The 12347-nt window shown below is 41.5% G+C and overlaps 1 protein-coding gene across 1 annotated transcript; it reads left to right on the top strand.

Annotated features, from left to right (window-relative positions):
* The first annotated feature begins 3042 nt into the window (after window positions 1–3042).
* Window positions 3043–11254, top strand: LOC141009070 (high-affinity choline transporter 1-like). Its single transcript, XM_073481481.1, has 8 exons — window positions 3043–3226; window positions 4251–4367; window positions 5397–5552; window positions 5644–5792; window positions 7431–7574; window positions 7758–7911; window positions 10224–10441; window positions 10694–11254. Exons 1-8 carry the CDS (start codon window positions 3043–3045, stop codon window positions 11252–11254), a joined length of 1683 nt encoding a protein of 560 aa, XP_073337582.1.
* Window positions 11255–12347: the final 1093 nt, after the last annotated feature.

The following is a 12347-nucleotide window of genomic DNA, read 5'->3' as shown; positions in this document are numbered from 1 at the left end:
CCACAATGTAAGTGGAAAGTTACAGAGGGGTAGATAGTCGACTCTGTTTTCAATAATTGTCCTTGGGTGCTAGACACTCCATTTCACAGATATAACAATGTGAGCTCATGTGTACACAGAGTGACTCTAGGAGCAGCAGACACTCAAGGACCAACCATCTTCAAACTGTCAGCTTTTTCCCTCATTGTTTTTCTTCTTACTACACTATATTCCTTCATATTTTTCAGTCATGTGGTGGCAGCTGTTGCGGTTTGATGGTATAAAAAAAATAACTCATGCATTTAATTTTCCAAACAAAAGAGTTTGGATAGGTCCCCTCACATTATTCAACACTCCTGGTTCTCTCTAAAAAAAATTATACTTAATTTGTGATAAAACTGAAGTTAGAAATTGGTACGAGTCCCAGTCCTAGCTCACTGATGTTAAGGACATTGTGAAAATTTGAATAAAAACAAAAAAACAACAACACATATCCTTCAGTGGAGACAGAATCCAGGTTATACATTATCACTGCAAGCACCTGTTTAACAGGCTAATACAGCAAATCTATTTCAAAATGGTCAGCATAAAATTAGCATCAAAGTCTGTCGGCTAAATTCAGAGTTTCATCTTGTTTGATAAGGACAACATTGGGGATAGCTGGTCACTCAGTTTCTGATTTCTTGAAAAAAAAAATTGATGGATATTGCACACATAAAGATATAAAAACGTGATTGTGATGTTTGTCGCTCCTCCAGCTCACTAAACACATGTGCTCTGCATGTCATCAAATGCAACATTCCACATAGACTTGAAGACACCTGTGTGGTACACGTGTACACGCAATGGCACTTGTTTTTGTTCTCTTGCATGCTTCAGTAATAATCAATCAAGGCTCCAGAATCACTCTGAACTGTCTGATGTCATTAATAGCCATTCTAAGCTACTGTGGGCAGGTTCAATAAAATAAATGAATCAACAAATATCAAATATAATGTTTTTGTTGTAAATTCCACAAAGTTATATATTCCATTTTTATAATATCATACCACTATTACAACATAATGTTGAGACACACCACATTAAATTGGGATAACATCCTTTAGTTTTATTTTTTATAATACCATTAAAATACAAAGACCTTTATTACACCTAGCAACCAATTTGTCTCTGTGGCCAACTGCAGTACAACAACAACAAAAAACTTCACCTGAAGCCCAGAAGGACTCACCTCACCTGAGAACACCTCGATGCAAACAAAAGTCACCCTTTGCATTGTGTTCTTTTTATTAAATTATTGACCGGAGCAACTTTCCATTGTTTTTATATTCTGTTCCTCTAATGACTAAAGGCTAATGACTGCAAAATGACACTACAATGACAACGTAACATGATAGTCCTGCAATCCAGTTGCTTTTAAGAAGATTACACTCTGCACCCGAGTTCCCCATGAGCATGTGTGTGATATACTAAAGAGTGGTACCAACAGCACCACCAAGTTTGTGACAAATGTACCACTTGCAGGACATCAACTACTGCATGCATTGCTCGCCCAGAGCGAGTTCAGCAGCAGATCTAGTTGCAAAAGTCAGTTCCAGTTAAGGCAGTCATGCTCTATAATTAAGATTCTCAAGATGCGAGCGTTGTGGTGTCTATATGCTTTCCAAGTGACTGGACCTGAAAACCAACTGTTGTCACTCAAAGGTAACAATGTTTTTGTTACACTACTATGGAGTTATAATTGTTGCAAAACTATTTGCAAATGCGTATCTCAATCTGTGTGTGTGTAGTCAGATCTGTGTGTGCGTGTTCAGATCTGTGTGTGCGTGTTCAGATCTGTGTGTGCGTGTAATCAGATCTGTGTGTGCGTGTGTTCAGATCTGTGTGTGCATGTAATCAGATCTGTGTGTGCGTGTTCAGATCTGTGTGTGCGTGTGTTCAGATCTGTGTGTGCGTGTTCAGATCTGTGTGTGCGTGTAATCAGATCTGTGTGTGCGTGTTCAGATCTGTGTGTGCGTGTGTTCAGATCTGTGTGTGCGTGTTCAGATCTGTGTGTGCGTCTGTTCAGATCTGTGTGTGCGTGTAATCAGATCTGTGTGTGCGTGTTCAGATCTGTGTGTGCGTGTAATCAGATCTGTGTGTGTGTGTTCAGATCTGTGTGTGCGTGTAATCAGATCTGTGTGTGCGTGTTCAGATCTGTGTGTGCGTGTTCAGATCTGTGTGTGTGTAAAAAAAACCAGCATGTCTGTATTCTGTATTCTGTAAATGGGTACATAGACCACAATGGATTCTCGATTGTTTGCTGTAAGTAAAAGTTCATGTTTTAGAAAACATGAACATGAAACATGAACTTTTACTTACAGTAAGTTGTTGGGGTAACGATCATCTGTTACCCCAACAATGACACGCTTAACATCACTGGGTGCTACGCGCCGACTCGTGGTGTGTAGGCTGTACTGCTACTGCAGCCAGGCAGCGTGAGCCTGTGAGCCTGAACTCAGGGCAAAGGAAAAGTGAATTTACACACACAAATCTTTTCTACACATTTGCAGATCTGCCACGGCAGAAGTGTAGCAAAAGTCACGTGTAAAGAGACAGCCAATCAGAGCTCCTGCCTGAGTTGTAACTGATGACAGACATTTACAGATCTATGTACCCATTTACAGAATACAGAATGCAGACATGCGGGGCTTTTTTACACACACACAGATCTGAATACGCACAGATCTGATTACACACACACAAATGATAAAGCACGCACACACAGATCTGACTACACACACACAGATTGAGATACGCATTTGCAAATAGTTTTGCAACAATTATAACTCCATACACTACATGTTGCTTCTCCAGAATGTGGCAGTTCATTTGACACATTCCAGACATCACCAGACAAACCAGTTACTTTCACCAGAGGGCCTCAATGTATCATCAGTCTGATAAGCCCATTGTTTTTCCTGTTGCTCCGCTGAAATGCCATCCCTCCGCTCATAAATACTCAACCTTTAACTCAAGACACTCAGACATCCTTCAGTGAAGAAACCAGTCAACGTGTCCATCATGGCTGTTAACATCCCAGGAGTGATAGCGATGGTGTTTTTCTACCTCCTGGTCCTTGGGACCGGCATCTGGGCTTCTTTCAAGTCCAAAAGGGAACAGAAGAAAAGTGCAGCCACTGGAGTGGAGATGATCCTGCTGGGAAACCGGAGCATAAACTGGGTGGTGGGGATGTTCACAATGACAGGTGAGGAGAGCACAGATGGCAAAACTAGGATGGAAACTGTATGACTGTGATTTCAAAACTCTCTCTCTATATTGTAGGTGTTGCAAAAGGACACACACAGTTTCCAGTTCGCAATAAGATGTATTTTATTGCCGATTACACAGGCACAGGGTGGCACAGGTAGACTGGAACTCTTGGGTGTGTCTCTCAAAGTTAGCTTGCGAGAAGAAAGGCAGAGAAAGGCTATGAGAGGAGCAAAGAAACACAAAGGGAGCTAAATGTACACTGTATAAAAAACCTGGAGAGACTCTGTAGGACAGAGGTGAAGGTTTTCATGTACAGTGAGGGGGGGTGAGCAGACCCAGACAATCTTTTCACTCTTCATTGTCAGCGTTTTTCAACATTTTCATTAATGTCTCAGAAAATAATGCAGGGATGTGTATTTCAAACACCAGTTGTATTTGGGTGGCTGCCATCTATGACTGAGTATAAAATGGGACTGTTGGGCGCTGACAGAGGTATGTTGCTCTACTTAGTGCCGTTAGTTTTTGGGGGTTTTTTGTAGCATATCTTTTAACTTTAGTTTAAAAGACAACAAAAACAGTTGAAAACAGCCAACGGTCTTCAGTTCCAAGAGTCACTCACTTGCACCTCCTTAACTGAGGCTTTTTTGAGGCAATTCCAGCTTACTCTTAGGAAAATAAAATCAGAAAGACTGATTGGTGGACATTTGAACATAATCAGCATTGTGTCCAAGACTAAGCAGCTTGAAAGCTTGTTGAATGATTTTTTTCATTTCAGAATCATGGTTAACAAAGTCATCATCACCAGGGACAGATTTTTTTTATTTCTAGGTTTCAGGTTTTCTGACAATCTAGACAATTACGCAGAGGAGGAGTTTAATTCATTTGACATTAATTCCTTGCTACACTTGGAAAGCAGTGCTGTCTCCTTGTCCTTTCACTTTATTAATGATGAATTATCACCCATCCTTTTGTCCGCTGCTTTGCGTCCTTTACTTGATGTGTGATCATCCATCCTGTAGCTACATGGTTTGGAGGAGGAACCATTGTTGGAACAGTTGAGATGGTGTACACGCCCTCCATGGGACTAACATGGACAATCGTGATGCATCTGGCATACAGCTTGTCTTTTTTAATTGGTAAGAGTTTAAACTTACATTTGAAAAGATACTGTATTTCTGTCTGTATAATTACACACATATAGACTACTTAATTAAACCTGAAAGTCATATTGTAGGCAACAATGAAGTTTGATGCACGCAAAAGAGATAGGACACAAACGCAGACAGAGTAGGCAGCAGGATGACTTCAGGGATTTATTGATGACATAGCTTACATGCAGGTACAAGTAGGCAGTTTGTTTGCAAAAGTCAACAAAAAAACTTTAACTAATACAAATACTGTCAGCTAAAAATACATCCTATCCCCTCCCCATGGGTGCTGCCATTGTTGAGTGACATCAAGATTTACACAAAAGTTGGACTTTTAGTGTGAGTGATGTTCTGTTGTACTTTTTCTGGAAAGAGGTTGACATTTTTTCTTTAATGCAGCATTATAATGTCATGAACGGGAACTGGCACCAGTGATTATGCAATAAAATTATGCAGCTGAAAAACAGACAGGTTCAAATTCACATGTCAATGTAATGGCAACTGTACACAATTAAAACAGGAGGAAAATGAAATGCCAAAAAATGTATCACCAAAAATAAAAATTGGTGTAATAAAGATTTTGTGAATTTGTCACGCTGGAGCACAGAAGGTGGACCCAAATGTATGAGAGCAGGCAGGAAGTGCATTGGACGAAGTTTTAATCTGGATAACGGCAATACAAGGAACAAGCAAACACAAAGGAACATCAGAGAAACAGGAACAGCAAGATAACGTAAGCTAAGCAGGATCATGGAAACAAGGCAAAAGCAAAGAAAGGAAGCAAAATATCAGAAACTAAGCAAATGACTCCACAATGACTGAACAAAAGACTGGACTGAAATACAAACTAAATAAACGATTTAATGAGGTGCAGGTAGAGTAAGGTGGAGTAACACAGGTTGCATTATTTTCTGCTCTTTTACACGTTAAAAGGCTGAAAAGAAATGGATGCATGAAATTTTCCTCACCCTATTTTTATTTCTATTTGTCCTGTGGTCTGTCCTTTCTCAAATCAAGTTGGCTCGGTGTTCGTCAAGCCAATGAGAGAAGCAAACTATGTGACGATGCTGGACCCTTTCCATATCAAGTATGGAAAAGTAGTGACAGCTGGACTGAGCCTGGCTTCAATTTTTCTGGAGGTGCTCGCTGTGCCAGCAACATTAATTGGTTTAGGTACAGTATATATGTATGTACTTTAAATACATACATCCAGATATGTATAATAAACTGTGTTCTTACACTTCTGTATGAATGTGTTTGACAGGAGCAATTATGAGCGTGGTCCTGGATTTGTCCTTTGCTTTGTGCATCTGGATCTCTGCTGCCGTCGCCATTACCTACACACTTCTGGGAGGTCTCTACTCTGTGGCCTACACAGATGTTATACAGCTGGTCCTCATATTCATTAGCCTGGTTTGTTTGCTATATATGCTTTATATAATCTATTTTCATTAGGGGTTTTCACTAACCTACTCTACAGCAGGGCCAGCCAGCCTGCAGCTAAAGTCAGGGTCAGCCTACTATGGAATGTGCCATCATTGTTCCACTGTGAAAGCCTTCTTATGCCAGTTTTCATTACATCTGCCGGACAGTGACCCTTTGATGTTTTATTGGAATGTAAATGTCGGGATCATCCCTATGTTCCCCGGGTCCTATGTTCCCCGGGTCCTATGTTCCCCGGGTCCTGTGTTCTCCGTTTTGTATGTGACTGGGGAACATAGGACCCTTTCTTAGAAAAAGAGTCCTATGGTCCCCGCTTTCCCCAAAAAGGGTTAGGGTTAGGGTTAGTTACTTTGGACCCTTTCTTAGAAAAAATGTCCTGTGTTCCCCGGCAACAGCGGGGAACATAGGACCTTTTTTTCCAAAAAGGGTCCTATGTTCCCCGCTGTTGCCGGTTGATGAACAAACCGGGGAACATAGGACCTTTTTTGGGAAAAACGGGGAACATAGGACCCGGGGAACATAGGTACGCTCCCATAAATGTCATCCTATCTACCTCCCTGTTAGGGATGGGCGATATATATTGTTCGCGATAATATCGTCATTGTTGTTTTGACGACGTGCAAATTTCCATTATCGAGTATTTAAATTACTACGCCAAAAATATTAAAACGCACGCGGAAACTCCTCACATCCACTTAATACACGGTGCAGCAACGCTCTCTACAGCCCCACCCCTCGACTTCTTGCCTTCGACCTCTGAACCCCGCGACGTCTCATAACAACAACAACAACAATGGCGGACTACATGCTTGTGTTCGTGTTTCTTGCAACTTACTCGCCTTGTAGTCGAGTGTGAGTCGCAGCACCAGTTCGACCTCATTATCGGTCCACACAAACGATTCTGGTTTCCTTGCACTAGCCATTTTCGTCTTCTTCTTGTTGTGTTCGGTTTCTCCATCTACTGTCTGTTTGTTTATGGCGTGCAAGCTCTTTGCGCATGGCCGCTCCGTCTCTTCTTCTCCGTTTTTGGTGAATTTGAAGCGCCACCTATAGGCCTGGAATATGAACTACAGCGTTTTCAGTCGTTTTCAGTGGATCGGTCTGGACACAAATATTCTTGAAACGATGCCGAGGAAGACGGAGGAAAAAAATATCGTTTCCATAGACACAAGCCCTAACTCAGACAATTCCAATCACACTTTAAAGGATATTGACTAATTATCTTTATCGCAAAAATCCCAAAAAATATCGAGATATTATTTTTTTGCCCATATCGCCCACCCCTACTTCCTGTAAAGACCTCAGGCAAAGAGAATTGCCCCTCATATGACTTTCTGACCGCCACACCTTAGGGGAAGGGGAATCTCCCCTCCCCTCACATCCTGATATGTTCTCTACCATACATTGATTACATAATTCAAAACTATTTAATTTCCCACAAAAGGTTTTAAGAAGGCTTTATCCCTGGGCTTAGTGCAGTGTGAAAAGATTGATAGAACGTCAGGCCATTTGTTTTAAGAAAACACTTTAAAGCGAGGCATCAAAAACTCCAAAGGACACCTTTAAAATGTGTGTTGATCATTTACATTTGTATATTTGTCTTTGCAGTGGCTCTGTGTTCCCTTTGTTTTGATGAATCCTTCTGTCTCGGATATCAGCCAGACGTTGATGAACAACACCTTACACGCTCCCTGGATTGGTAAACCAGAGCTGAAAAAGACCTGGATCATGATTGATGATTTCTTATTCTTTGTAAGTAAACAACAAATATTACTGTGAAATAACTCACTGTAACTTAAGATTAAAACAGCTTGTGGCCAGAGGTTAATACCAAAAACAGCATGAAGTGTCCAAGGGAAATAACTATCATTTGACTGATTTATGGAGATTCCACACTGGCAATTAAGTTAACCATCTAACTGTTTTACTTTTAAGGCACTGGGGACTCTGGGATATCAGTGCATCCACCAGAGGACCCTGTCAGCTTCTTCCTCAGCCACAGCAAAGCGCTCATGCTTTCTTGCTGCTTTTGTCTATCTTGTACTTATGATACCTCCCATTCTGCTTGGGGCTGCCACTGCATCCACAGGTATTAAAAACTTTTACATACTGAGGTGAACTGTCAAAGCTACTGTTTATATTCTGATCATTGTAAACTGTAAACTGTGTTATTTTTTGAGAATTCTTTTATCTTTCTTTTTTGTAAAGGTTTTATATTCTTTCTGTTTCCATTTTGTTATTCTTAACTAATTTTTCTTGAAAGCTTTTATGATACTATTTGTTTTCTTTGGTTTTTAAATGTTTTCAAAACAAAAATCTATCAATTTATCAATCATTAATGTAAGAACACAAATGATTTATGATTTACTTTAACAGTCATGAAAGACTGTCCAACCAGAAGGTTGTTGACTTTATGGAAGCCACCTTTCCCTCAGCTTAAGTGCACTTGAACATCTCCTGAAAGTAACGTGAAAGTGGAATAGTGAGGGCAGATGCCAAGATACATGGTAGTCTGGGTCTTTAATGTTGCTGGTGGAAACCCACAATCGCTCCTCCAGTCCATAACCCTCCCAATCCACCGAGTACTGGCCTGGCCCCAACGACCAAGGTGACAACTGTAAGAAAGCACTTGATGGAGGAGAACCAGCGTTGACAGACAAATCCTTTGTTCAGGCCAGTAAGAGGGAGCAGGTAATTGCCGGCAATCAGCCATCCTGTTCTGGCAAGCCCCATTCAATACACAACAACGATGACAGATGAGTGTTTACACCTCAGTAAAGGCTGACCAGAGTGACAGCATGGCAAGCATACTGAATCCAGATGGGGTGTTTGCTACAGGTGGCTGGATTCTTGGAGAGGAGGCAGCGTAGGCCAGTTTCCAGCTCCTGGTCAAGCCATTCGGTCCTGGCCATTGGTGTGGGGAAGGTAGGCGGAATAGAGTCTGACCATGGCTCCACGCAGAGAACAAAATACCGTCCAAAACATTGACATAAATGGGGGTCCACGATCAGAAACTGTATCACTTGCAAAGCCATGTAGGCAAAACACATGGGACAACCACACCTCCACCATTTCTGTGGTGGGCAGTTGGGATAGAGGGATAAAATGAACCATTTTGGAGAATCTGTCAACAACAGTGAGGATGGTGGTGTTACCATTAGAAGGAGGGCAGACTGTGATGAAGTCCAGAGAGATGCCTGACCAGGGACAATGCAGCATCGGGAGTGGGTATAGGCGTCCTGGAGGAGGACGTCAGGAGGCTTTGTTCTGGTCAAATACTGAGCAAGCAGCTGCATACTCCCCTAACTCCTTTTCCATAAACCAAAACCAGTTGCACTGTCTTATGATGAAGATAGTCTGCTGGACTCAAGGATTACAAGAGAAGCAGAAGGTGTGGGCCTAACGGATGACCTGGGAGTGAGAGGACTCTGTACGACTCTCTTTTTAACAACCCACCTCCAACAACGCAGGAAGGAGGCCGATTGTAGGTTGGAGACTTGGCAGAGGAGTCATAGTCAAACAGATGAGACAGGACATCAGGTTTAGTGTTCTTAGAAGAGTAAAGTTGAATAAAATGGAGCCCACCTGGCCTGTCTGGTGTTGAGTCGCTTGGCTGCAGATGTACTTCAAGTTCTTGTGGTGGATCCAAACAAGCTGAGGATGCTCGCTCCCTCCAACTAGTGACGCCACTCCTCCAATGCCTCCTTCACTGCCAGCAGCTCTCTGTTCCTCACATCTGAATTCCTCTCTGTAGGGGAAAGCTTCTGACATATGAAGGCACAGGGATCAAGTTTCTTATCCTCAGTGGAGTTATGAGGGAGCATCTCCCCAACGGCAACATCCAAGGCATCCACCCCACCACAAACTGCAAGCGTGGGTGCCGAGGTGAAACTTCCTAAAGAGCTTTCTATAGAATTAAGCAAACCTGAGAAAACTTGGCACTAGCTTTTGACTGGTAGGCATAGGCCAGCCAGCTACAGTACTAACATTAGCGAGGTCCATCTGAATGTTGTTAGATGATAAGACAAAACACAGGAATGAAACTGAGGAGATACGAAACTCAATCTCTGCTTTCATGAAGAGCTGGTGGTCAAGGAGGCGCTGCAGATCCTGGTGAACATGCTGTATGTGAGTCTCTTGATTCGGGGAAAAGATGAGGATATCACACAGCTAGACTAAGACAAACTTGTTCAGCATGTCCCGAGGAATATCATTGCACATAGACACCTGGGGCATTTGGGTGGTGTGATTTGAATAGCAGGTCGTGGTTAAATGATCAACACAGCCCTCTCTGCTTTGTCAATCTTATCACACAGCACTCACCTCTTGGTATATACAGCAGACTAAGACAGATAATGTGACCATTTTTCAGTCTTTCCTTCTTTTGTGTCCATGCTTCAGACTGGAACCTGACTACCTATGGTTCACCATCTCCATTTGAACGTGGGGAAGCAGCTCTTGTTCTGCCCATCGCCCTGCAACACCTCGCACCATCTGCCATCTCCGTCATCGGTATTGGATGTGTGGCTGCCGCTGTGATGTCATCAGCTGACTCCTCTTTGCTTTCTGCGGCTTCTGTCTTCAGCTCCAACATCTACAAGAACGTCCTGAGGCCTCAGGTGAAAAAAATCACTATTTTTTTTCAATGTGCTTCATCACAACAAAAATATCCTGACTAAACCATTGTTTGCTATTGTGAAGGTGTCACACTTATTTTAAAATGGAAGCAATGGATGCAGAATAGAATGAATGGAATAAAGTAGCATGATGGTAAACGAGCTAAGAAAGCAGGGATAGAGGTATTTGAAAGCAGGACAGTCTCATTCATTTATCGTTTACCTGTTCTTCTCCCTCTTCTTTTTCCTCTTCAGGCATCAGACAGAGAGGTTCTGTGGGTGATCCGTGCTTCTGTGTTGGTAGTGGGCTTGGTTGGTACATCACTCACCAACCTGAAAACCAGCATCCTATTGTTCTGGTCTGTGGCTATTGAAGTGTCCTACAACATAATTTTCCCTCAATTCGTCTGTGTCCTCTTCTGCGACATCTCCAATGGTTACGGGGCTATTATGGGCTGTCTGGTGGGAATACCATTAAGACTGCTCAGTGGAGACCCGTTACTAGGGTTAGCACCAGTCATACACTTCCCAGGATGCACTCTTGAGGACGGTGTTTATGTCCAGTACTCTCCAGTTAAGACCATCGCCATGCTGTCTGCCATTGCTGCCATCTTGTTGTTCTCCTTCCTGGCTTCTGTGCTCTTCAACAAAGGCATGCTTCCTGAGAAGTGGGACGTGTTCAAAGTGAAAGTCCAGCACTCACCACAACCACTGACACCAATAGGTGACACCACAGAACATGATGAGAATGAGAAATTGAACAGGAACAACTCTCAGAACGAGGCATCAGAGCCAATGAGTAGCACAAGGTGTTAGTGTTACTCTGTGTACAGTAGTATCTGTTTTCTGAAAGTATAATATAGAAGAGTAGATCCTAGTAAATATCTCAAAGTCACTCTGGAGAATTATGAAAAACATCAATGTACTATAAAACGTTCATGTGTCCCAAGATGTTGCTTATTCACTCCAATAAAAGTAAGTCACCCAGCACATACTGTAGCCCTGAATGAATTTGTGTTTGAGATTGGCTTCTCAGTTGCATGGTTCATTGCACATTGGGTTTTCAAGGTTTTTCTTCACCACCTAGATGAATTGGCTGCAAGGTGTAGTATAGGTCTTGGTAAATTTTCGTTTTTATAAAAGATAAAACTAAAAATAATTGTATCCCAATTCAGTAGAGGTGGAAAACGTACTAAACTATTGTACTCAAGTAAAAGTACCAATACTTTGATGAAATATTACTCAAGTACAAGTGAAATTACCTGTCCTAAAATCTATTCAAGTAAAAGTAAAAAGTAGTTCATTTAAAATCTACTTTAAGTAAAAGTTACTTAGTTACATTTACAAAACAACAAAACCAGGGCATGTAGTGAAAACAGGACAAGGGGTCATAAATCCAAAACTATTTTGTTTTTAATTAAAGAAAAATCGATACACATGTAAGTGCAATAACAACATAAAACATGTCAAGTTGTCAACACAGCACATTTAAGACCCTTGGAAAGGTATAATGTGCAACTTTTAGTTCAGACCATCCCATAAAACGTTTTCAAAAAATACATGAATTGAAAGTGCCATAAATTGTTAGTTCTGAGTGCCATCCTTCTTTTCTTCAAACACATCAACAACATTAATACAAATCAAGACCAAATCAAGTCATCAAATCAAATCAAATCAAATCAAGTCACCATAAATTACCAAAATAAAAATAAGATCTATTTGTCAGGGACATATTCTGATGGCAGCCTGCGCGCTTAATATCTAATGATAAAACATGTTTAAATAAACTTCTAACTTGTTATGAACTCAATGGCAGCTGCTATAAACTTAAAAACTTAAAATGGCCCTGTCCCACTGTATGTCTGCATAAAAGATATTTGCTTTAGATATTTGGAAAGGAGTTCAGCAG

Source organism: Pagrus major, chromosome 15, assembly GCF_040436345.1.
Source record: "Pagrus major chromosome 15, Pma_NU_1.0".
NCBI classification, from domain to species: Eukaryota; Metazoa; Chordata; class Actinopteri; order Spariformes; family Sparidae; genus Pagrus; species Pagrus major.
Note: the sequence above shows the minus strand (reverse complement) of the source record. Positions and strands in the feature narration are given on the sequence as shown.

Excerpts from the sequence above, each read along its gene's own strand:
- LOC141009070 (XM_073481481.1), top strand. The coding sequence starts at position 3,043 with ATGGCTGTTAACATCCCAGGAGTGATAGCGATGGTGTTTTTCTACCTC. Across the intron at positions 4,368-5,396 it reads CAGCTTGTCTTTTTTAATTG|TTGGCTCGGTGTTCGTCAAG; the intron begins GTAAGAGTTTAA and ends TCTCAAATCAAG. Across the intron at positions 10,442-10,693 it reads AGAACGTCCTGAGGCCTCAG|GCATCAGACAGAGAGGTTCT; the intron begins GTGAAAAAAATC and ends TTTCCTCTTCAG.